Source organism: Littorina saxatilis, linkage group LG6 (assembly GCF_037325665.1).
Source record: "Littorina saxatilis isolate snail1 linkage group LG6, US_GU_Lsax_2.0, whole genome shotgun sequence".
Lineage (NCBI taxonomy): Eukaryota > Metazoa > Mollusca > Gastropoda > Littorinimorpha > Littorinidae > Littorina > Littorina saxatilis.
This window is the reverse complement of record NC_090250.1, coordinates 47,564,806-47,587,629: the sequence shown is the minus strand read 5'-3', so window position 1 is coordinate 47,587,629 and position 22,824 is coordinate 47,564,806. Positions and strand designations below refer to the sequence as shown.

Here is a 22,824-nt window from a genome sequence, read left to right as displayed (position 1 = left end):
CTAGTAAGTGTTAACGTTTTAATGACTCACATTTCTTCAATATTATTAGTTAGTGATCAAGCCATTTTGCAGTAGTAATTAATGCTAAACATATTATTTCCCACACAAACACGCTCACAGTCACACACACACACTATCTTAATCCAATAAAGCATATGCATGTACAGGCAGACCAATCACAGACAGGCGGACATACAGCTGTAGTGATGTTATAATTACAGAAAGATAGCGGCAAAACTTGAGTTCACAAAACAGAGTGACAAAATGTATTCCTTGTTATTCATCATCTTCATAAGGTCATGATTCATAATGTTTAATGCTGGTCGTAGCACTACTATTGTTTTTGAAAGCTTGTTCAAGATTGACGTTAACATACAGGGTGAGCATGACAATGAATAGACTGATTCTCTGTACCGCTCCTCTCCATTAGGTGTCCAGTGTCCATTCAAAAAAGTACACACTGCGAACAGGAAGACAACACTTTTGATTCACAACTTAACTGTGGACATGTTGTGAAACAAACATCAAATAGTGGCAGTGGTGTATGTTATCAAGAACGGGGAAGTGCTCATACATATATCCCCCCCTCCCCCCCCCCCCCCCAATTTTTTTCTCTATACATTGAAGTATATTTGCTTAAAGACAAGATCAAAAGGTAAAACGTTGCAAATGAAAGACCACTTTATTTCTTTCTTTATTTGGTGTTTAACGTCGTTTTCAACCACGAAGGTTATATCGCGACGGGGAAAGGGGGGAGATGGGATAGAGCCACTTGTCAATTGTTTCTTGTTCACAAAAGCACTAATCAAAAATTTGCTCCAGGGCTTGCAACGTAGTACAATGTATTACCTTACTGGGAGAATGCAAGTTTCCAGTACAACGACTTAACATTTCTTACATACTGCTTGACTAAAATCTTTACAAAAATTGACTATATTCTATACAAGAAACACTTAACAAGGGTAAAAAGAGAAACAGAATCCGTTAGTCGCCTCTTACAACATGCTGGGGAGCATCGGGTAAATTCTTCCCCCTAACCAGCGGGGGGGTTACTGTGAACAGACAAAACCAATAAAAAGAGAATCACAAATCATATACATACACATGATGCATGTGTAACCGTGTGCCGAAACACTACGATCACCTCGGGAAGCGAAGTGCAATCAAACAGGATTGAAAATGTTAGGGCTAATTTCTTAGCCCTATAAAAACTGTTATGCAAACCCGAAGGTTTCCATGAACATACAGACAATATGATGATGATGATGATAAAATCGTTTATTTAACGTCACTCTGTAAAAACATTGGCGACATTTGTCTTAGATTAAGAAGACACACAGGCACGCACACAAACTTTCCCTTTATGTACAGTGGTTCACCACCCTTCCGCCCCCCGCACACTCTAATTTCTTAGCCCTATAAAAACTGTTATGCAAACCCGAAGGTTTCCATGAACATACAGACAATCGGAAACCACCAGACCCCATCACAAACAGAATTCTATAATGCACCGGTGTTGACTTAAAGGCCAACAACTCGGGTGCAGAGTCTGCTGTGAAGGGAGCGGTAGCCTCCCCTGTCACACATGCACATCAGACAAAGTGGTGTAGAAGTCAAGCCCTGTCCAGACTTGGCCGCCGTTTTACGCTCTATGCGCCGCAGGCCGTTTTGTGCGTCGCGCGGGATTTGCCGAGTGGCCACACATCGACGATTTTTTTCACAACGCGGTATCAGTGAGCGGGTCACCGTTCAGTTGCATTCGACTGCCGCGCCGCGAGCAGCTGACGTCATCGCTCTGGTTTGCTCTGATTGGTCAAATTTCCGTCGTTCTATGTCTGTGTCATAGAAATTAGAACACGCGCTATTCTTCTGCAAATAACGCTTCGCGGTCATAGCACGACGGGGTGCGCCGTTTTGAGCATAAGTCAAATGTGGACAGGGTCGGCCGGGAGTGTCTGGACGGGCCTTAAGAAAGACACTGACATGGGAGAAAATGCTGTGCTGCCTTATGCTCAAAACTCGTATAAACAGACTTTGCTTGGGATATAAAGACATAGCCTACAGGCTCCTTGGCAGGGATACATCTAAACATGAGACACTTGCAGGGGACAAACATCTGAACTGAGGTACAAGCAGATATCACATGAAAGGCATATGTATACCGAAGGCACTTCATTATATCAAGAATACATGTATGTTCATGAACATAACACTTGCAAGTCACAGGTAAATGTGAGCACATACAAATGCTAGCCCAAGTAAGAACAATTAACATCTACAACTGCAGCAGCAGTAGCTTTCTTCTTCTTCTTCAGCATTCCAGAATTATCTGGTTACTTGTAAGCTCGTTTGCCCATTTGGGTTCCCCACACTATACTCTGAGAGCATAGTCAGCTTCACTCCGCTGGGTATTTTCGTGTTTCCATAACCCAACGAACTCTGACATGGATTTCAGGATCTTTTCTGTGCGCACTTGGTCTTGTGCTTGCGTGTACACACGAAGGGGGTTAAGCCACAAGCAGGTCTGCACATAAGTTGACCTGGGAGATCGGAAAAATCTCCACTCTTAACCCACCAGGCTGTAGCGACCGGGATTCGAACTCACGACCTCCCGATTAGGAGGCCGACGTCTTACCACCACGCCACTGCGCCCGTCAGCAGCAGTAGCAACATGAACAACAATAAACCTATAGAATGCATCTCATGTCACATGTTTACATCGGGCACTTGCTACACCCTCATACCATCAGCACTTGGACAGTTCAGCTGCTTGTCTCACCGATATTACAAGTACATGTACACTTCTAAACACAGAGGAAATATGTATGCAATGTGCAGTGAATATCATCTCCATCCATTGTATATCGAACAATACTGAGACCTTTCTGACAATTAACAGGCCACAGCAGTCTACACCTTGGCTGTCTGTTGACCGATAGGATTTTAAGAAGTGAAGGTGATAACTACGTTAAATGGTTAGCCATGACCAAACACCCGAGATTATTGGTTACTTTAACATCACAGAAACAAACAAAAATATGTTTACATCTCAAACACAACATACTAGAGCAAAAAGACAGAGACAACTTGTGATTGGCTGGTGAAAGTCCTCATTCCATGTGTATGTAAATTGTTTTTCCATATTCCCTGTAATATTCTGAGCAATGAATATTCGGGTATGTCTAGACAGCTTTTTAAAACCTTCCCGTAAGTCACTGGAGCTTTTGCCATTATGTCTAGAAAGCTTCTCCAATGAGTCACCCCATGGAGCTTTTGCCATTATGTCTAGAAAGCTTCTCCAATGAGTCACCACATGGAGCTTTTGCCATTATGTCTAGAAAGCTTCTCCAATGAGTCACCCCATGGAGCTTTTGCCATTATGTCTAGAAAGCTTCTCCAATGAGTCACCACATGGAGCTTTTGCCATTATGTCTAGAAAGCTTCTCCAATGTCAATGAGTCACCCCATGGAGCTTTTGCCATTATGTCTAGAAAGCTTCTCCAATGAGTCACCCCATGGAGCTTTTGCCATTATGTCTAGAAAGCTTCTCCAATGAGTCACCCCATGCAGCTTTTGCCATTAAGTCTAACAAATTAAAAGCATAAAACATGCCGTGTTTGAGCCTGTTATTTGGTACAAATGGATGTATCCAAGGTCACCACAGTAAGGCATCAAGAAAAGCTGAACAAGGGCATGAGTCGTCTGAGTTCAAGCAAAGTATTGGGGAGATTCATCCCCATAACAATGCTAAGATTTGTTGTATCACAAAACCTCTTTATTATGCAAAATGTTGCTAAAATGAGCAGTTGTGGTTCGTACATAAAAGAACAATAGTTGGTCCTTTAAAGCACTGCAGTGATCAGTTTATGCTTGGTACTATGAAACAACTTAACCGAGCCAAAAACACACACACAGAAAAACACTCTGAGATCGATCCCTATGGACACAAAACAATGCTGTAGAACAGTCATTATACTTGGTGCAGGTTGCATATATCTATGTGAAGCTTTCTAGACATTTTGGCAAAAGTTCTGGTGACTTACGGGAAGGTTCTGGAAAGCTTTCTAGACATAACAGAATATTTTGTAATACACAAAACAATGGTAGGGGAACCACTATTCCTGGTAAAACTAACACATTGCAACGCATTAAATAATGCCCATTATGCTGATTACAAAATCAAAAATTGAGTAACAAATAATGCCAAAAAATGACAAGTTGCATCCAAACACTAGATATCCGGGGCTGGGCCGCTATTGCGCGGGTCCGCTATTGCGCGAATCTAACCCTAACCCTAAAGATTCGCGCAATAGCGGCCCCGCGCAATAGCGGCCCCGCGCAATAGCGGCCCCGCGCAATAGCGGGCCGAGACAAAGAGTCAATATAATTGTGGAGATCAGATCTCACAACCGAGTCTGACTGGAGCACTGTGCAGGATCGCACAGAGCACAAAGGCTAGATCAGAACCAGCCAAAAGTGGGTCATTGACTGACCAATTTTTAAGATCATGGGTCCTTTTTACATTCTTCTTCTTCTTCTTCTGCATTCCTGGGCTGAAAGTCCCACGCACACTGGAGTTTTTGCACGAGTGGATTTGTACGTGTATGACTATGACCGTTTTTACCCCGCCATATAGGCAGCCATATGCCGCTTTCGGAGGGAGCATGCTGGGTATTTTCGTGTTTCTATAACCCACCAAACTCTGACATGGATTACAGGATCTTTTCTGTGCGCACTTGGTCTTAATGTGCTTGCGTGTGCACATGAAGGGGGATAATCCACTAGCAGGTCTGCACATAAGTTGACCTGGGAGATTGGAAAAATCTCCACACTTAACCCACCAGGCGGCTGCGGCCGGGATTCGAACTCACGACCTTTCGATTAAAAGGCTGACATCTTACCACCCCGCCACATTCAATGGGTCATTGTTAAAAGTAAATTTCTATGAGAAAAGGATTGCACGATTCCAAAGCTGTGATGTTCACTGGTAAAAGGCAAGAACTATGTACTTGCTGCAATTCTTCGTAATCAAAACCACGCGATCGTACAAACCATAAATTATGCATGCATTAAAGTTTGCATGCTACTGCTATGCACAGTCATCAACATCCTCATTCACACAGTCCAGTGTTCATAAGTCTGTTACAGTATGTCAGTAATGTAAACTCTGAAGAGTGTTCTGTGCAAAAGCACAGCAATGCTAAAATTTTGTTTAGTGCAGTCACATCTTGTTTTCTTAACACTTTCTACCCCACCTATGTTGACCAAGTTTTTTTCAGCCGAGACCGACTGTCACTCAGAATTGTAGTAACTGTGTAGAAACTGTGTATCAACACGCTGGAATGCAGGGGTTAGATCGACGTTACAGGAAGCGACTGAAGTGACTGTATGTACGGATATATCCGTACGAAGTCAGATAGAGCCATAAGAATGGGTACGGACATATATATCCGTACCTGGGAGACAATGAGTTAAAGCAGAGATTTTTTTTCCCCGTGAAAACAATTTGTCTCACCAACTTAGATTTGGCCAGGCTTTTACCATCCCTCCACTTTCTTCTTCTTCTTCTTCTGCGTTCGTGGGCTGAAACTCCCACGTACACTCATGTTTTTTGCACGAGTGGAATTTTACGTGTATGACCGTTTTTTACCCCGCCATTTAGGCAGCCATACGCCGTTTTCGGAGTAAGCATGCTGGGTATTTTCGTGTTTCTATAACCCACCGAACTCTGACATGGATTACAGGATCTTTTTCGTGCGCACTTGGTCTTGTGCTTGCGTGTACACACGGGGGGTGTTCGGACACCGAGGAGAGTCTGCACACAAAGTTGACTCTGAGAAACAAATCTCTCGCCGAACGTGGGGACGAACTCACGCTGACAGCGGCCAACTGCCATGGATACAAATCCAGCGCGCTACCGACTGAGCTACATCCCCGCCCATCCTTCCACTTAAACGCACATATATATATATACAACATAATCAGCACCCTGCACGTGTAATTACTGTGCAGAGTTGGAATTTTTCATGAAGTATTTCTTGAGGAATACTGTGTCAATCTGCAAAACTAAACAGTTCTGATGTTGATTTTTGGTATGTGACCAAGTGGACGGATGGTCTTATCCCATGTAAAAGGTATGTGACCAAGTGGAGGGATGGTCTTATCCCATGTAAAAGGTATGTGACCAAGTGGAGGGATGGTCTTATCCCATGTAAAAGGTATGTGACCAAGTGGACGGATGGTCTTATCCCATGTAAAAGGTATGTGACCAAGTGGAGGGATGGTCTTATCCCATGTAAAAGCCTGGCCAGATCTGAGGCACGCTGTTTTCACAGAAACCTTCAAATATTTCTAACTTTATGTCAGATCGTACAGAATGTGTAGAACGGTAGTAATTTGTTTGTTTATTTGTTGCTTAACGTCCAGCCGACTACGCAGAGCCATATCAGGACGAGGAAGGGGGGGATGAAGGGGGCCACTTGTCAAGCGATTCCTGTTTACAAATGCACTAACCCATTACTTGTGTCCCAGCAGGCTTTAGTAAAACTAAATTAATACCTACTGGAAGATTACCAGTTTCCAGTATGTTAAAATAGGCTTAACCTATCTACTGCTGGACTTACATCAGAACACTAACAGATTAAACTATACATGAATCGCGAGACAAGCGGCAAGAGAAGAGATTTTTTGAAAAAATACAGGTGAATGAGCAAGAAGGCAGAAAAAAGAAAAGAGTTCATGAAGAAAAAGAGAGCATGACAGGAAAGAGGAACCAAAAATCTACCAAACAGCAAACTAGAAAGCTCCTGCGGTTCCAAAAACAGGAGGGGCCTTTAATTTCATAACCGCAGTGCCCCACTGCGGGAAGAACGGTAGTAAAAATAAACACATTATAATAAAATGTCTGGTAGTGGTAATGATGTTGTGAATCGTAACTGCTGCATGTATTATGATTTGGCAAAATGAAACTGTGTGTCACATCACAAAGTCAAATTGAGGCAAAAATTACACTGAGGATGATTTTTAGCAATTAAGAGCACAGAAGCATCATGCAGTGATATCAACACTAATTTAGTGAGGAATCTTAGTCTGATCAATCAGACAATAGCAAACAAAACCCTGCGTCAGTGTGTGGTACATGTAGTTAAAAAAGAAGTCTGCAGTAACAAGCCAAATCCAATGTTATCACTTCACGAGCGGCACACAATCACAGTCATGATTCCAATAAAAGATGAACATTATCATGGGTTGCACAAGATTAACAGCGGATGACAAATATATTGCATTCCTAATCAACAAGGACAATAAACATATATATATTTTTATAAATCCTGTGGTGTCGTTACAGTGGTCGCCAGGCGTGATCCATTCTCCCAGACACCTCTGCTTTCAGTGCATTCAGCTGTTGTTCTCGCTCTGACTCTGACTGGTGGCCATGAAAACGAACCAGTCTCACCTGAACCAGGTCTCCATCGTTACTACGTCCAATCACCGTATCCTCGTCAAACTCATCATCCTTTGGCTCCATCACAATGCACTTCTCATCAAACTCAAAGTCCTTCCAGTGCGGACGTGACTGTGTGATGGTCAGCAAGGCAGTGCAGTGGACAATGCCGTGAAACACCAGCGTATCCAGTCCTGTGCAGCGCTCGGCCAGTCTCACCAATGCCTCTCCACAGTCCGTGGGGTCGCTGTAGCACAGGAAGGACCGCAGTGTGGGTCTGTACCTCTCAGACAGTGTAAGGAGGAGGGCGGAGGAGCAGCGTGCGTACTTCAGGACGCGGAATGTGGTCAGGGGCACCTCAGGCATCAGCATGGCTTCCAGCACGATGTCAGAGATGCGAGACATGATGGCAAACTCCACCTCCAGTGCAGGGCTCCTCTCTCGCAGGGACAGCCACGATGCGGCCAGGAGATTGGGCAGGTGGTCGTAAGCGTCGGCGCCAGCCGAGTACTGCAGCAAGACGCGCAGGGTGAGCAGCCTGCAGCGCGAGGGGGCTGCCAGTTCCTTCAGTAACTCGTCGCTCAGCATGGGGGACCTCAGCGCCAGGTGCTGCAAGGAGGTAAAGTGTGCCACCAGGCCCCTGGTATAGGTGGGGGAGGGCAGCAGGGGGGAGCGCTGTGACCACTGCTTGTTCTTCATCCAGAACAGGCTCAGCCACTGCAGCCCTGCCAGCTTGGCGTTTGCCTTCATCGCCTCAAACACGTTCATGTCCGCCTTCTCAAACAGCTCGGGAAACATGGGCCATGACACCACCTCCAGCTTCTTCAGGCGGAATGCCTTGGTGACCAGCAGCAGGATGTTGTGCAGGTCCTGTCGCACAGGTCGCAGCCCCGCCAGGTGGAAGTCCGACGTCAGCATTCCCACCTCCAGCACCAGGTGTTCCAGGCGACACACGTCCGACAACTGGGTCACGATGTTCCGCACGCTATCCTCCATGGCCACCAGGTGGCCTTGCACTGTCACCGTCAGATGCTGAAAATAATGACCAAACTTCTCCACAATAATTCTGAACCTGTCAGCCATGAAGGACTTCATCAGTTTAAAGTTATGCTCCCCTCCAACCACCTCGAGGCGTGCGGACTTCCAGTTGCTTGGGTGATTGAAAACGTCATACAGGACACGACATGTCACTGAGACATGGTACTGGTCAGACAGGGGAAGGTACTCCATCACTTTCACCCACACCGGCTCAGGGAGGTAACTGAAGTCATAGTCACAGCCTTCTCCCCCCTCTCCCTCTCCCAGGTCACCTCCCATGTGCGATCCCAAAGACGCACCAACGTTTCCAGGATCCCCCCTTTGACTCTCAGAGAAGGTGCCACAGGTGTCTGTCTCCAGCGTCTCTCCTCTGCACTCTGCCATCCTCAGGACAGGGGCTTGTAACCTCAACTGCAAACCAAATCAGTTAAATGTACTAAAATATGTACATTTCATCAGCTAACAGTAACAGTAACACAACAGCAGTTGAAGTGAGTGTGTGTTCGCATGTGTGGTGTATGTATGAGAGTATGACTGCGTGTACATGCTGTGATTTATCTGAGTAGAGTTTTCTTCTAGAAACAAAAACACACACATTATCAAATCAAATCAAGAGAGCGTACACTGAACATTTAATATTTTTGTTCCCAGTTTATTCTAGAGAACTCAGAACTCTCTCTCTAGAGAGAGAGAGACAAGACAAGACAAAATCTTCATAATCGAGGGTAAGAGATACAAGCAAAAATACAGGATATGTTTTTTTACATCCAGCCCTCGCCCTAAGATAGGGTCAACAGGAACAGAAAACAATACGTATATATGTACAATCAAAGAACTATCAAAGCAAACTTAACACATTATAACTCATTAACTGTACATATATTATATATACAGATCTATACAAATTTGAAAAATAATTGTCATTTTAAGTACAATTCTCAATCAAAAGAGAGAGAGAGAGAGAGAGAGAGAGAGAGAGAGAGAGAGAGAGAGAGAGAGAGAGAGAGGGTGGAGAGAGATCGACTCAGAGAGAGAGAGAGAGAGAGAGAGAGAGAGAGAGAGAGAGAGAGAGAGAGAGAGAAAGAGAGAGAGAGAGAGAGCAAGAACAATTCTTTATTTAATGAGGGTAATAGAGTAAGCAGTGATCTGCTTTTTCACATCTGGCCCTTGCCCTAAAGAGGGACTAGTCTAAAATGGCTAAAGAATAAACAAGTAAAGAAAACTGCCACATGATTATAATAAAACAAGTCGCGTAAGGCGAAAATACAATATTTAGTCAAGTAGCTGTCGAACTCACAGAATGAAACTGAACGCAACGCAACGCAGCAAGACCGTATACTCGTAGCATCGTCACTCCACCGCCCGTGGCAAAGGCAGTGCACGTGGAATTGACAAGAAGAGCGGGGTATTCGTTGCGCTGAGAAGGATAGCACGCTTTTCTGTACCTCTCTTTGTTTTAACTTTCTGAGCGTGTTTTTAATCCAAACATATCATATCTATATATTTTTGGAATCAGGAACGGACAAGGAATAAGATGAAAGTGTTTTTAAATTGATTTCAAAAAAAAAAATTTGATAATAATTTTTATATATTTAATTTTCAGAGCTTGTTTTTAATCCGAATATAACATATTTATATGTTTTTGGAATCAGCAAATGATGGAGAATAAGATAAACGTAAATTTGGATCGTTTTATAAATTTTTATTTTTTTTTACAATTTTCAGATTTTTAATGACCAAAGTCATTAATTAATTTTTAAGCCACCAAGCTGAAATGCAATACCGAACCCCGGGCTTCGTTGAAGAGTACTTGACCAAAATTTCAACCAATTTGGTTGAAAAATGAGGGCGTGACAGTGCCGCCTCAACTTTCACGAAAAGCCGGATATGACGTCATCAAAGACATTTATCAAAAAAATGAAAAAAACGTTCGGGGATTTCATACCCAGGAACTCTCATGTCAAATTTCATAAAGATCGGTCCAGTAGTTTAGTCTGAATCGCTCTACACACACACACACACACACACACACACACACACGCACACACGCACACACACACGCACATACACCACGACCCTCGTTTCGATTCCCCCTCGATGTTAAAATATTTAGTCAAAACTTGACTAAATATAAAAATGAAAGTAAGAACATATCATCAATTTACATACAATACATTGCTTAAATGAAAAATGTAAGTTCATTTGACATGAGTTAAGAATTATAGAGTAGATTGCACTGACGCAACAACGCTGTAAATGCCATGCCCATTGACATAATTATGTATATGAAAATAATAATGCATTGTTAAAAAGCATCGACAACCATTCTAGCGACAACAGATGTTTATTTAGACTTCATGAGATAAGACGTATATCTGGTCTTAAAAACGTTTGTGCTGCTAGTTTGCCGTAGGATTGACGGAAGAGTGTTCCAGAGACTGCTACCTGAATAGACTAAACTAGATTTGAATAGGTCAATCCTAGACAGAGGCATGTTCAGTCTCATAAATTGGCGTGAAGTTTATAACGTGAATTTGGAAAATATGGTTTGAGGTACACATCCATGAATAATGTTATGCATAAGGGTACCTTTATTATAACTTAGCCTTGTCTTCAGAGGAAGAATGCCTAAGTTCATGTAGTCTACCTCAGATAGGGTTGTTTTCTTTAATAAGACTACTTTAAGCGCTCGTTTATTTAATCTAATTAGTGGTTTGAATGAATTTTCACTTGCCGAGTCCCTTCTTGGACACTTGTTTAGACAGTTGTTTGATGTGGTGTGACCAAGACAGGTTGTTATCAATGGTCACTCCCAAAACTTTTGATGGTCGACTTTTTCAACAAGTTTATCGTGAAATATTGAGGTTATGTTCTGGCGTTTTTACCCAGTTGTTATTATCATGCTTTTTTGGGTTAAGGGACATGTGATTTAGGTCAGTCCATTCACTCAACTGGTTTAAACTTTCTTGCAGTGATTCTGATAAACGACTTAAATTGGTGTTACTAGAATGTATGGTTGTGTCATCTGCAAAAAGTTCACATAAATTCTCAATGTGAAGGGGAAGGTCATTTATCAATTATGTATATAGAGAAGAGGAGAGGGCCTAAAACTGACCTTTGTGGTACGCCATATCGTACATCCTGCATACTTGATGCTGAGGCGTTTGCGTATATATATCCTTGTTGTCTGTCACTAAGAAAAGAAGTTATAAGTTCAACAGAATCAATCCCGAGTCCATACAATGTGAGTTTCCTCAGTAACAACTTGTGGTCAATTACATCAAAAGCTTTGGCAAAATCTACAAAAACAGCTCCACAAAATTCATTATCGTTGATCTTTTCCAACCACTGATCAACAAGAGAGACTAAGGCAGTGTGACAGGAGTGATGAGCTCTAAATCCAGACGGGTTAGGGTGAAATAATTGATTGTGAGAGAGAGAGAGAGAGAGAGAGAGAGAGAGAGAGAGAGAGAGAGAGAGAGAGAGAGAGAGAGAGAGAGAATGCACATTATTTTTCTCGTGATCGGGTCTGTAAACGTGCTTAATATAACATATTCATGGATCAATAGATTATTAAAGTTGGACTTGGAAATTGTGTTTATGTTGCGTTTCGATCTTTCAGTTTCAGTTTCAAGTGGAAATTGCGCAAGCCCATCTCCAGTGATTGATAACAATCTTACGGAGCTGCAGTTGCTTGGTTTCTAATCACACAAGCATTTAACTAGAGACGCAGACAAAGGTACCAATAAACATGACACAATGCAATGAGACACTTACCTGTTACCAACGGAGAAAGTATCAAAACATTCGATCAACCACACCCGTGTCTCCGATCCGATGCTCGGTAAACAATGTGGAGTAACTTCCCCTGGATGAGTCAAGGCCTAAAAATAACTCGCAGACCACGACGGCAAGAGTGCTGCCCCTTGTTGCCGCGATGCGGACATGATGCTTCCCGGGCTCAGTAAAACGAACGAAAAAACTAGGCAGATGCGTTTGAGTGCAAATATTTGTGATAAGGTCATTTAGCTTAAAACCAATTGTAGTACTTTAAAGGCCATTCATTCCCCTGCCATATCAAGTCCAGCAAACCGTTTGATTTTACATGAGGTGGCCGGTGTAACGTGGAACAGCGGCGAAACTTGAAACAGACACCCTCGCCGAAAAATAAAATTCACAAAAGCAAAGTTCTCGACTTAAAAGTCAACAAGTCGCGTAAGGCGAAAATACAATATTTAGTCAAGTAGCTGTCGAACTCACAGAATGAAACTGAACGCAATGCCATTTTTCAGCAAGACCGTATACTCGTAGCATCGTCAGTCCACCGCTCATGGCAAAGGCAGTGAAATTGACAAGAAGAGCGGGGTAGTAGTTGCGCTAAGAAGGATAGCACGCTTTTCTGTACCTCTCTTTGTTTTAACTTTCTGAGCGTGTTTTTAATCCAAACATTTCAGGAACCGACAAGGAATAAGATGAAAGTGTTTTTAAATTGATTTGGACAATTTAATTTTGATAATAATTTTTATATATTTAATTTTCAGAGCTTGTTTTTAATCCGAATATAACATATTTATATGTTTTTGGAATCAGCAAATGATGGAGAATAAGATAAACGTAAATTTGGATCGTTTTATAAATTTTTATTTTTTTTTACAATTTTCAGATTTTTAATGACCAAAGTCATTAATTAATTTTTAAGCCACCAAGCTGAAATGCAATACCAAAGTCCGGGCTTTGTCGAAGATTACTTGACCAAAATTTGAACCAATTTGGTTGAAAAATGAGGGCGTGACAGTGCCGCCTCAACTTTCACGAAAAGCCGGATATGACGTCATCAAAGACATTTATCAAAAAAATGAAAAAAACGTTCGGGGATTTCCTACCCAGGAACTCTCATGTCAAATTTCATAAAGATCGGTCCAGTAGTTTAGTCTGAATCGCTCTACACACACACACACACACGCACACACGCACGCACACACGCACATACACCACGACCCTCGTTTCGATTCCCCCTCGATGTTAAAATATTTAGTCAAAACTTGACTAAATATAACAAAAAAACCAGGACAGCTGTAACTGAACAAAACTGAACATCCGTGAAAAGCACAATCAAATAAATTCTGTCCCCAAACAAGTCAGTTCAGAACTGAAGTTGTCCATCTATCACTGAGTCCCGCGGCCTAGCACTGAGTGTTGCGGAGCCCAAGTATGACATGAGGCCAAGAGATGTTGATGTAAATCTTTTCAGAAGCCCCAAGGCGCGTTTTGATGCCCTTTTTTATATTTAGTCAAGTTTTGACTAAATATTTTAACATCGAGGGGGAATCGAAACGAGGGTCGTGGTGTATGTGCGTGTGTCTGTGTGTGTGTGTGTGTGTGTAGAGCGATTCAGACTAAACTACTGGACCGATCTTTATGAAATTTGACATGAGAGTTCCTGGGTATGAAATCCCCGAACGTTTTTTTCATTTTTTTGATAAATGTCTTTGATGACGTCATATCCGGCTTTTCGTGAAAGTTGAGGCGGCACTGTCACGCCCTCATTTTTCAACCAAATTGGTTCAAATTTTGGTCAAGTACTCTTCGACGAAGCCCGGGGTTCGGTATTGCATTTCAGCGTGGAGGCTTAAAAATTAATTAATGACTTTGGTCATTAAAAATCTGAAAATTGTAAAAAAAATTAAAAATTTATAAAACGATCCAAATTTACGTTTATCTTATTCTCCATCATTTGCTGATTCCAAAAACATATAAATATGTTATATTCGGATTAAAAACAAGCTCTGACAATTAAATATATAAAAATTATTATCAAAATTTTTTTTTCGAAATCAATTTAAAAACACTTTCATCTTATTCCTTGTCGGTTCCTGATTCCAAAAATATATAGATATGATATGTTTGGATTAAAAACACGCTCAGAAAGTTAAAACGAAGAGAGGTACAGAAAAGCGTGCTATCCTTCTCAGCGCAACGAATACCCCGCTCTTCTTGTCAATTCCACGTGCACTGCCTTTGCCACGGGCGGTGGAGTGACGATGCTACGAGTATACGGTCTTGCTGCGTTCAGTTTCATTCTGTGAGTTCGACAGCTACTTGACTAAATATTGTATTTTCGCCTTACGCGACTTGTTATATTTAGTCAAGTTTTGACTAAATATTTTAACATCGAGGGGGAATCGAGACGAGGGTCGTGGTGTATGTGTGTCTGTCTGTCTGTGCGTGTGTGTGTGTGTGTGTGTGTGTGTGTGTAGAGCGATTCAGACTAAACTACTGGACCGATCTTTATGAAATTTGACATGAGAGTTCCTGGGTAGGAAATCCCCATACAGTGTTAATTACTAATTTTCACGTAAAAATGGTAACCCTAGGTTTTGGCACTAGTAAGCCGTCAGTCTCCCACTCGCTCTCTCTCCACCCCCCCCCCCCCCCCTCTCTGTTCTCTTGATAGTGTAGGTTTATTGTGGAATGTGTGTATGGTTAGATTGCATTGGTATGAATGGTGCGTTTACACTTGTTATGCCCATGTGTCATCAGACACTGCCTGCCTTCTGGTGTCTTTAAAATAAAAGTCACGTTACTGCAACCCCTGACTTGGCGTTTTTACATTTAGTCAAGTTTTGACTAAATGTTTTAACATAGAGGAGGAATCGAGACGAGGGTCATGGTGTATGTGTGTGTGTGTGTGTGCGTGTGTGTGTGTGTGTAGAGCGATTCAGAGTAAACTACTAGACCGATCTTTATGAAATTTGACATGAGAGTTCCTGGGTATGATATCCCCGGACGTTTTTTTCTTTTTTTCGATAAATGTCTTTGATTACGTCATATCCGGCTTTTTGTAAAAGTTGAGGCGGCACTGTCACACCCTCATTTTTCAATCAAATTGATTAAAAGTTTGGCCAAGCAATCTTCGACGAAGGCCGGACTTCGGTATTGCATTTCAGCTTGGTGGCTTAAAAATTAATAAATGACTTTGGTCATTAAAAATCTGAAAATTGTAAAAAAATATTTTTTTTATAAAACGATCCAAATTTACGTTCATCTTATTCTTCATAGTTTTCTGATTCCAAAATCATATAAATATGTTATACTGTATTTGGATTAAAAACAAGCTCTGAAAATTAAAAAAATTAAAAATTATGATCAAAATTAAATTTTCGAAATCAATTTAAAAACACTTTCATCTTATTCCTTGTCGGTTCCTGATTCCAAAAACATATAGATATGATATGTTTGGATTAAAAACACGCTCAGAAAGTTAAAACGAAGAGAGGTACAGTGAAGCGTGCTATGAAGCACAGCGCAACCGCTACCGCGCCAAACAGGCTCGTCACTTTCACTGCCTTTTGCACTAGCGGCGGACTACGTTCAATTTCATTCTGTGAGTTCCACAGCTTGACTAAATGTAGTAATTTCGCCTTACGCGACCTGTTTAAATTTTTATTCAATGCTTCCTGCCTGAGCACCCCTTCTTCACTTCGCCCCATCACACATGTATTAGATGCGACTGACCATTAGGTCGAAGTTCAAGTGTCTTGTGAAGGAATGGTTTTTTTCTATAATCAAACATTCCATAAACTAACATTTCTATATTTTTGATTCTTGATTTTGGATCGTTTATAGCAGTCTATCTGGTTTGGATTTCTTGAAACAGAGATCAGTGGCGCACACGGTGTCCAGTCATTCAGTGGTATCTTGAAACAGAGATCAGTGGCGTATACGGTGTCCAGTCATTCAGTGGTATCTTGAAACAGAGATCAGTGGCGTACACGGTGTCCAGTCATTCAGTGGTATCTTGAAACAGAGATGAGTGGCGTACACGGTGTCCAGTCATTCAGTGGTATCTTGAAACAGAGATGAGTGGCGTACACGGTGTCCAGTCATTCAGTGGTATCTTGAAACAGAGATCAGTGGCGTACACGGTGTCCAGTCATTCAGTGGTATCTTGAAACAGAGATCAGTGGCGTACACGGTGTCCAGTCATTCAGTGGTATCTTGAAACAGAGATCAGTGGCGTACACGGTGTCCAGTCATTCAGTGGTATCTTGAAACAGAGATCAGTGGCGTACACGGTGTCCAGTCATTCAGTGGTATCTTGAAACAGAGATCAGTGCCGTACACGGTGTCCAGTCATTCAGTGGTATCTTGAAACAGAGATCAGTGCCGTACACGGTGTCCAGTCATTCAGTGGTATCTTGAAACAGAGATCAGTGGCGTACACGGTGTCCAGTCATTCAGTGGTATCGACGAAAGAAGTGTTGATAAACGTGGAGGACTTTCTTTATATAATGACGTCAATTAGTACGGTTTTTTGTACGTTCAGCACACTGTTACATGGAGGTATTTCAGCAACGGCTCAGTTTCGACTCTTGCTGGTGACGTTCAGCCGGTTCAAGTCACATATTCTAAACATGGTGTCACTGAAAGAGTCGATAGGCATCAAACCAGTCTCCCTTGACCAGGTTAAACATGGAGGGGTGTTCAAAGTACACTTGTAATGCTGTACCTTGATCCTCCATCAGCTCCCCCTCCGTCAGTTGCTTCAGCAGACACTTGTTGTACAGAGCGGCATAATACGTCATCACTTTCTGTGCTCCCCCGAAAAATCCCCCTGCCATCGCTGGTGATAGGCGTCTTTTATGTAACTGGGTCACGTTAACATATTGGGCAGGCTCGTTCAGCTGGATGTAGGTCACGGCGTGGGACAGAGACAGCAGTGACTCGGGTCGCCACTGCTTGCCTGGCGGGATGTTCACCTTCTTGACGTCACTGATCGTGTCATCATCACTGACAGCAGCGTAGCCAGCGTCGATCCAGAAGAAGTGCGAGGTGTTGAAGGGGTTGCGGTCCATGACGTGTCGCAGGAGTGGCAACTTGCTGTGCATCAGCAGGAGATAGTCAGCAGAGAAGGTCTCGGGGTGTTCCAGCTTGTCGTTATCCTCACGGAACGCGCGGCTGTCAAACACGCACTCCACGCGCAGTCGGTGACGCCACGTCGGAAGAAGTGAGAAAGGACGAGTCACGAAACGTGTCGGTGACGTCATGCCCTTCCTATGCTGCATCACGAGGGGTTTGAGGCTCCGTTCTCCAAATACCACGAGGGGGATCTCTACCGCCAGCAGATGACTGAAGCGCCGCAGGTAACTGTCGTAGCTGCGTGAAAAATGGGGCCACCGCTCCCGCCCGATGTCGTACAGTGAAGTGACGAAAGTAGCATTGCTTTCTGCCGCTGACACATCTTCTCCGTGTGCTGGAGCTGCAACAGGAAGCACGTCAGCTGCGGAAGACGGTGTGCAACGCAAGTTATGCGTTACTTACTTACAGGGAACGACTTAATGTTCTGAGGCATATTGGCATGGGGAGATCTGAGGCACAGTGACACAGGGCCCCATACGTTTCGAGATAAAATTCTACAGGGAGAGACTTATATTCTGAGACACAATGGCACAGCGAAAGACATGTTCCAAGACACATCGACACGGCAGAGAAGACACGTTTTGAGACACATTCACATTGAGAAAGGACTTGGTTGATCTGAAGCACTGTGGATAAGTTGGAAGCAGGGTGGTTGTGAGACAATGTGCTTGTGTTTGTCAAGTTTTTAGTACATTACTAAAAAGAAATGATACCTTTTGTAGTTGTCGCTCTCAGTGCCTTCTTTGTCTTTCTCTGTCTCTGTTTCTATCTGTCTGTCTGTCTGTCTGTCTGTCTGTCTGTCTGAAGCAACAACTGACCTACCTCCGAACAGGCCAGCCAGAATATACATGCACAGGCCTATGTAATGTATTTCTGAGCAGTTTTCTCTCGTATGTGACATTGCGTGTTAAGTCACCCTTTATGTCGAAGTGTACACTGTATGAATGGTACCTAATTGAGATGACTTGGCCAGAAAATTGCTATTGAGGGCAAAGGAACGATCAGTAAAGCGGACACGTCAAGAGAATGCAACGGCATGGTCTTATCTCTGTCACGGACACTCAGCACACCTGACGCTTTTTACACGGACAGATAGACACGCAGACATACAAAACACACAGACAGGGACAGGCACACAAAAACACGAAATTTTTACTCCACGAAAAATTTACTCCGGAGTACAAATTTCGTACGAAACTTTTACTCCGAGTACACCTTTCGTACGAGAAAATAACTCACCAAGGCACGAAAAAATTACTCCCTCCACGAAAGTTTTACTCCCCATTTTTTTTACTTCCAGTAAAAATCTCGTACGAAAAAATGGGATGCGGGCGAAGGGATAATGCCAATAATTATGTGATCTCGCGCAAACGAATGTCGCGCTAGCCTCCCTCCACTCCTTCCACCACCAAGACTAACAGGGGACAAGGGAGTAAAAATTTCGTACACCTGGCATGGGAAGTTAAATTGCTCGTGTGAAGTAATTTATTCGTTATTCATTCGTCAGGGGAGTAACATTTTTGTACGAAATGTTTACTCGGAACTCACCTGTCGTGGGGAGTAATTTTTTCGTGTAATGGGGGAGTACTATTTTCGTAAAGGGAGTAACATTATCGTACGAAATTTTTATTCCGGAGTAAAAATCTCGTGGGAGTAATTTTCTCGTGTTACACCGGCACACAACACGCACACCCACGCGCGCGCGCACACAACACACACACACACACACAAACAAACACACACACTTTGTGCGTGAAACATGCTTTTCATTTAGAAATTAAAATAGACACAAACCTACAAATCCAAATTGGCAAAACAACAAAAACAACAACCTGTTCCGTTGCATGACAATTTGCATTTTCAATAGTGTACACATTAATATTCTGTGCCGATTGCAGCCAGCAGTGACAAAGATCACGATTTGGCCGGTTTTGACTCTTGGATGGTGTTGACATTTTGGAAGTCTATCTCTTTTGGATTTCTTGGTGTGTTCGAGGTCAAAAAGATATATTTTGGTGTCAGGTTTGGAGGTTTACACGAAAAAAAAAATCTTTCAGCAGTGGTTATAGCCGCGTATGTTTAACTGAGGCGCACTCCTTCTCGTATTACGCGAAGGAGACTAGGAGCCAAACAATTTAAAAAACAAAACAAGTTTGGCTCCTAGTCTCAGATCTGGCCAGGCGTTTTCGTACAATAAGACCATCCTTTACTTCGACACGTACCTAAAATCAACAGAAGTGGGCCCTTTGTTTCATAAATTAATTTTGTTGAAGAAATTAATTCATCAAAAAACGTCAGCTCAGCACAGGGAGCAGTCAGGGTGTTGACTTTTGGTATGTGTTCACGTCAGGATGGTTTTACACGTCGGAGAATCGCCGGAAACGCCAACGGTGCGTACTCGCTTCGCCGCGTGCATCCGGTGGCGATTCCGATCGGGTGTTTGGAAAGTGTTCTCGTTTGAGGTCAGTTTGGCGTTTATAAGTCTGATTTTACTTTAAGCAAGCGTATGAAACATTAGGCTCATATATTACACCAACCGTTAGGTTGTTTCATGCAGATTATCTAACATACAACTAGTCAAACGCCGTTTTTATATTTAGTCACGTTTTGACTAAATACTTTAACATCGAGGGGGAATCGAAACGAGGGTCGTGGTGTATGTGCGTGTGTGCGTGTGTGCGTGTGTGTGTGTGTCTGTGTGTGTGTGTAGAGCGATTCAGACTAAACTACTGGACCGATCTTTATGAAATTTGACATGAGAGTTCCTGGGTAGGAAATCCCCGAACGTTTTTTTCATTTTTTTGATAAATGTCTTTGATGACGTCATATCCGGCTTTTCGTGAAAGTTGAGGCGGCACTGTCACGCCCTCATTTTTCAACCAAATTGGTTGAAATTTTGGTCAAGTAATCTTCGACGAAGCCCGGACTTCGGTATTGCATTTCAGCTTGGTGGCTTAAAAATTAATTAATGACTTTGGTCATTAAAAATCTGAAAATTGTAAAAAAAAATAAAAATTTATAAAACGATCCAAATTTACGTTTATCTTATTCTCCATCATTTGCTGATTCCAAAAACATATAAATATGTTATATTCGGATTAAAAACAAGCTCTGAAAATTAAATATATAAAAATTATTATCAAAATTAAATTGTCCAAATCAATTTAAAAACACTTTCATCTTATTCCTTGTCGGTTCCTGATTCCAAAAACATATAGATATGATATGTTTGGATTAAAAACACGCTCAGAAAGTTAAAACAAAGAGAGGTACAGAAAAGCGTGCTATCCTTCTTAGCGCAACTACTACCCCGCTCTTCTTGTCAATTTCACTGCCTTTGCCATGAGCGGTGGACTGACGATGCTACGAGTATACGGTCTTGCTGAAAAATGGCATTGCGTTCAGTTTCATTCTGTGAGTTCGACAGCTACTTGACTAAATATTGTATTTTCGCCTTATGCGACTTGTTTGTCTTTCTGTCCCGATTTTTTTCCGTTTTGATGGTCGTTTCTCCGTACTGATTCTTTGTGGAATAAAAGAGTATGTTTTAAATCGCACTTTAATGTCTATTTAAACAGGTCGTCAAGTGTTGTGACCCTAAGTTGCGTCTAAGTTGTTTTAAAATAATTTGAAAGAACTGATGCTGCAGTTCGATGACAACGGTGCGGACATGTACCAAACAACGGTGCGAAGCAGCGTCTGTGCAAGGGATACAACGGTGTTGACAGGCAGTATTTCTACACAAAAACATTAAAATGACATGATATTAATTTTAATTCTGAACAATATTTTCTTATTTCATATATTTGCACAGATAGTTATTATGATACTTGACTATGCATCCGTTGTTTATGTTTGTTAACATTGAAAGTATTCCAGTGCTTGTTAAGTTGTGAAGTGATTCAGTGATTTTGTCGGATGTAAATTCCCATTAGTAATGAATACATTGGCATGTCAAGGGGCTTTACACCTATCTGTGGTTACTGGAGACAGAGCAAACATGTATATATATATATGCAAACAAAACGTACATGCGCATTCACATACCTTTCATTTCATTTCGGTCGCATTACAGAAAATAGGAATGGACAATTGCGTATTTTCCCATCAGATAACTGTAAACAATGCAATATTATGACATTTCTCTGTTTGTAAAAAAAGAAAAGCTGTTTGCAGTGATCACTTTTAATCATTTTTTTCTGTTGTTTAGATTCCAGTGAAATATTATGGACTGATAATGGAATTGAATGAATTTAAGTGTTGGTACGGTGACTACACTTTTGAGACCTTCACATTCACAGTCAATCACATTCAAAATGAACACTTCGAGGAGAAACTGTAGTACCGAGTGCTCCAAATACACCCAGAATCGGGCAAAAAGGGTTATCTTACAAGGAAATTTAACCATGTACCCGTAAAATCCCTAGCAAACGCCCAGTATCTAGCAAACGCCCACCCCCCACTTTTGACCAAAAGTTATGCAGAGGGGTTACTACCTAGCAAACGCCAACCCCGGTTGTTTGTTTTTGTTAATAGAAAAAGGTACCTGATTTTATTGTTTTTAGTGGGGTTTTTTTATTTACAAAATATAAAAAGCCCCAAAAGAATCCAACATTGATTTGAAATGTGTCTATATCACAAACCAAAAATCATCACCATCACTGGGAAGATCAGGTTTATGTACAAAAAATAATTCATATCTGTAGGGAAGAAACATTTAGGTTTTGTTTTTATTATTGTGACATTGGATTTTTTTCTTCAGTGAAAATAAAGTCATCCCAGCCTCAACATCTGTCAAAGTATGTGTGTGTGTGTGTGTGTGTGTGTGTGTGTGTGTGTGTGTGTGTGTGTGTGTGTGTGTGTGTGTGTGTGTGTGTGTTTATTCTTCCGAATCAGTTTCACTTTGCGGCGGAAACATCTGCTGCTTCAAAGATATCAACGTTGAAACAGCCAGTCAGACATATCATTTGGAGGCTTTTTGTGTGTTTTAATTGTTTTATTTTGTGTGTGTGTTGAAAGAATGGCCCATATCTGTGGTTTTGAAGTTGCAGGCTACAATGTCAGGACATAAAGTTTGCAAATGAGCAGAGTTGTTTGTAGAATATATTACTTTAGCAATCAAAAGGTTTTCCTAATGGATGCTTACTGCTTTCATATGTCAGACGGCTGTCGCCAGAAAAGCTCACGATCCATTTAATCTTGCCTGTACTTTTTCTGTGATATCCATAGATCAAAAAGCACATCTTTTGTGTGTGCGTGTGTGTGTAAAATGAACACGGGCGTAGTTTAGCGTGCAATCGCTTGACTGAATGGTTAACCACACCAGGGCCGGACTAGGCTAAGAGGAGGGGGGGGGGGGTTGCCAGTGGTGGTCCAGGGGGATGTACCCCCTGGTGGGGTCAAGGGGCTCTGCCCCTTTGGGG

General features: G+C 42.1%; 2 protein-coding genes and 1 long non-coding RNA gene across 3 annotated transcripts in view; all 3 read right to left on the bottom strand.

The window, feature by feature from the left end:
• Position 1: 1 nt before the first annotated feature.
• Positions 2-22,824, bottom strand: part of LOC138969378 (uncharacterized) — a 114,425-nt gene continuing 91,602 nt past the window's right edge. The window contains exon 2 of the long non-coding RNA XR_011456444.1: positions 2-849. This is a non-coding gene — a long non-coding RNA (uncharacterized lncRNA). The remainder of the gene's footprint in view (positions 850-22,824) is intronic.
• Positions 6,392-12,488, bottom strand: LOC138969377 (F-box/LRR-repeat protein 21-like). Its single transcript, XM_070342150.1, has 2 exons — positions 12,260-12,488; positions 6,392-8,893 (listed from the first exon to the last, which is right to left on the bottom strand). The coding sequence occupies exon 2, from the start codon at positions 8,864-8,866 to the stop codon at positions 7,343-7,345; it is 1,524 nt and encodes a 507-aa protein (XP_070198251.1). The 5' UTR covers positions 8,867-8,893; positions 12,260-12,488; the 3' UTR covers positions 6,392-7,342.
• On the bottom strand, positions 16,704-18,251 carry LOC138969646 (protein HtrL-like). Its single transcript, XM_070342504.1, has 2 exons — positions 18,224-18,251; positions 16,704-17,762 (listed from the first exon to the last, which is right to left on the bottom strand). Exons 1-2 carry the CDS (start codon positions 18,249-18,251, stop codon positions 16,903-16,905), a joined length of 888 nt encoding a protein of 295 aa, XP_070198605.1. The 3' UTR covers positions 16,704-16,902.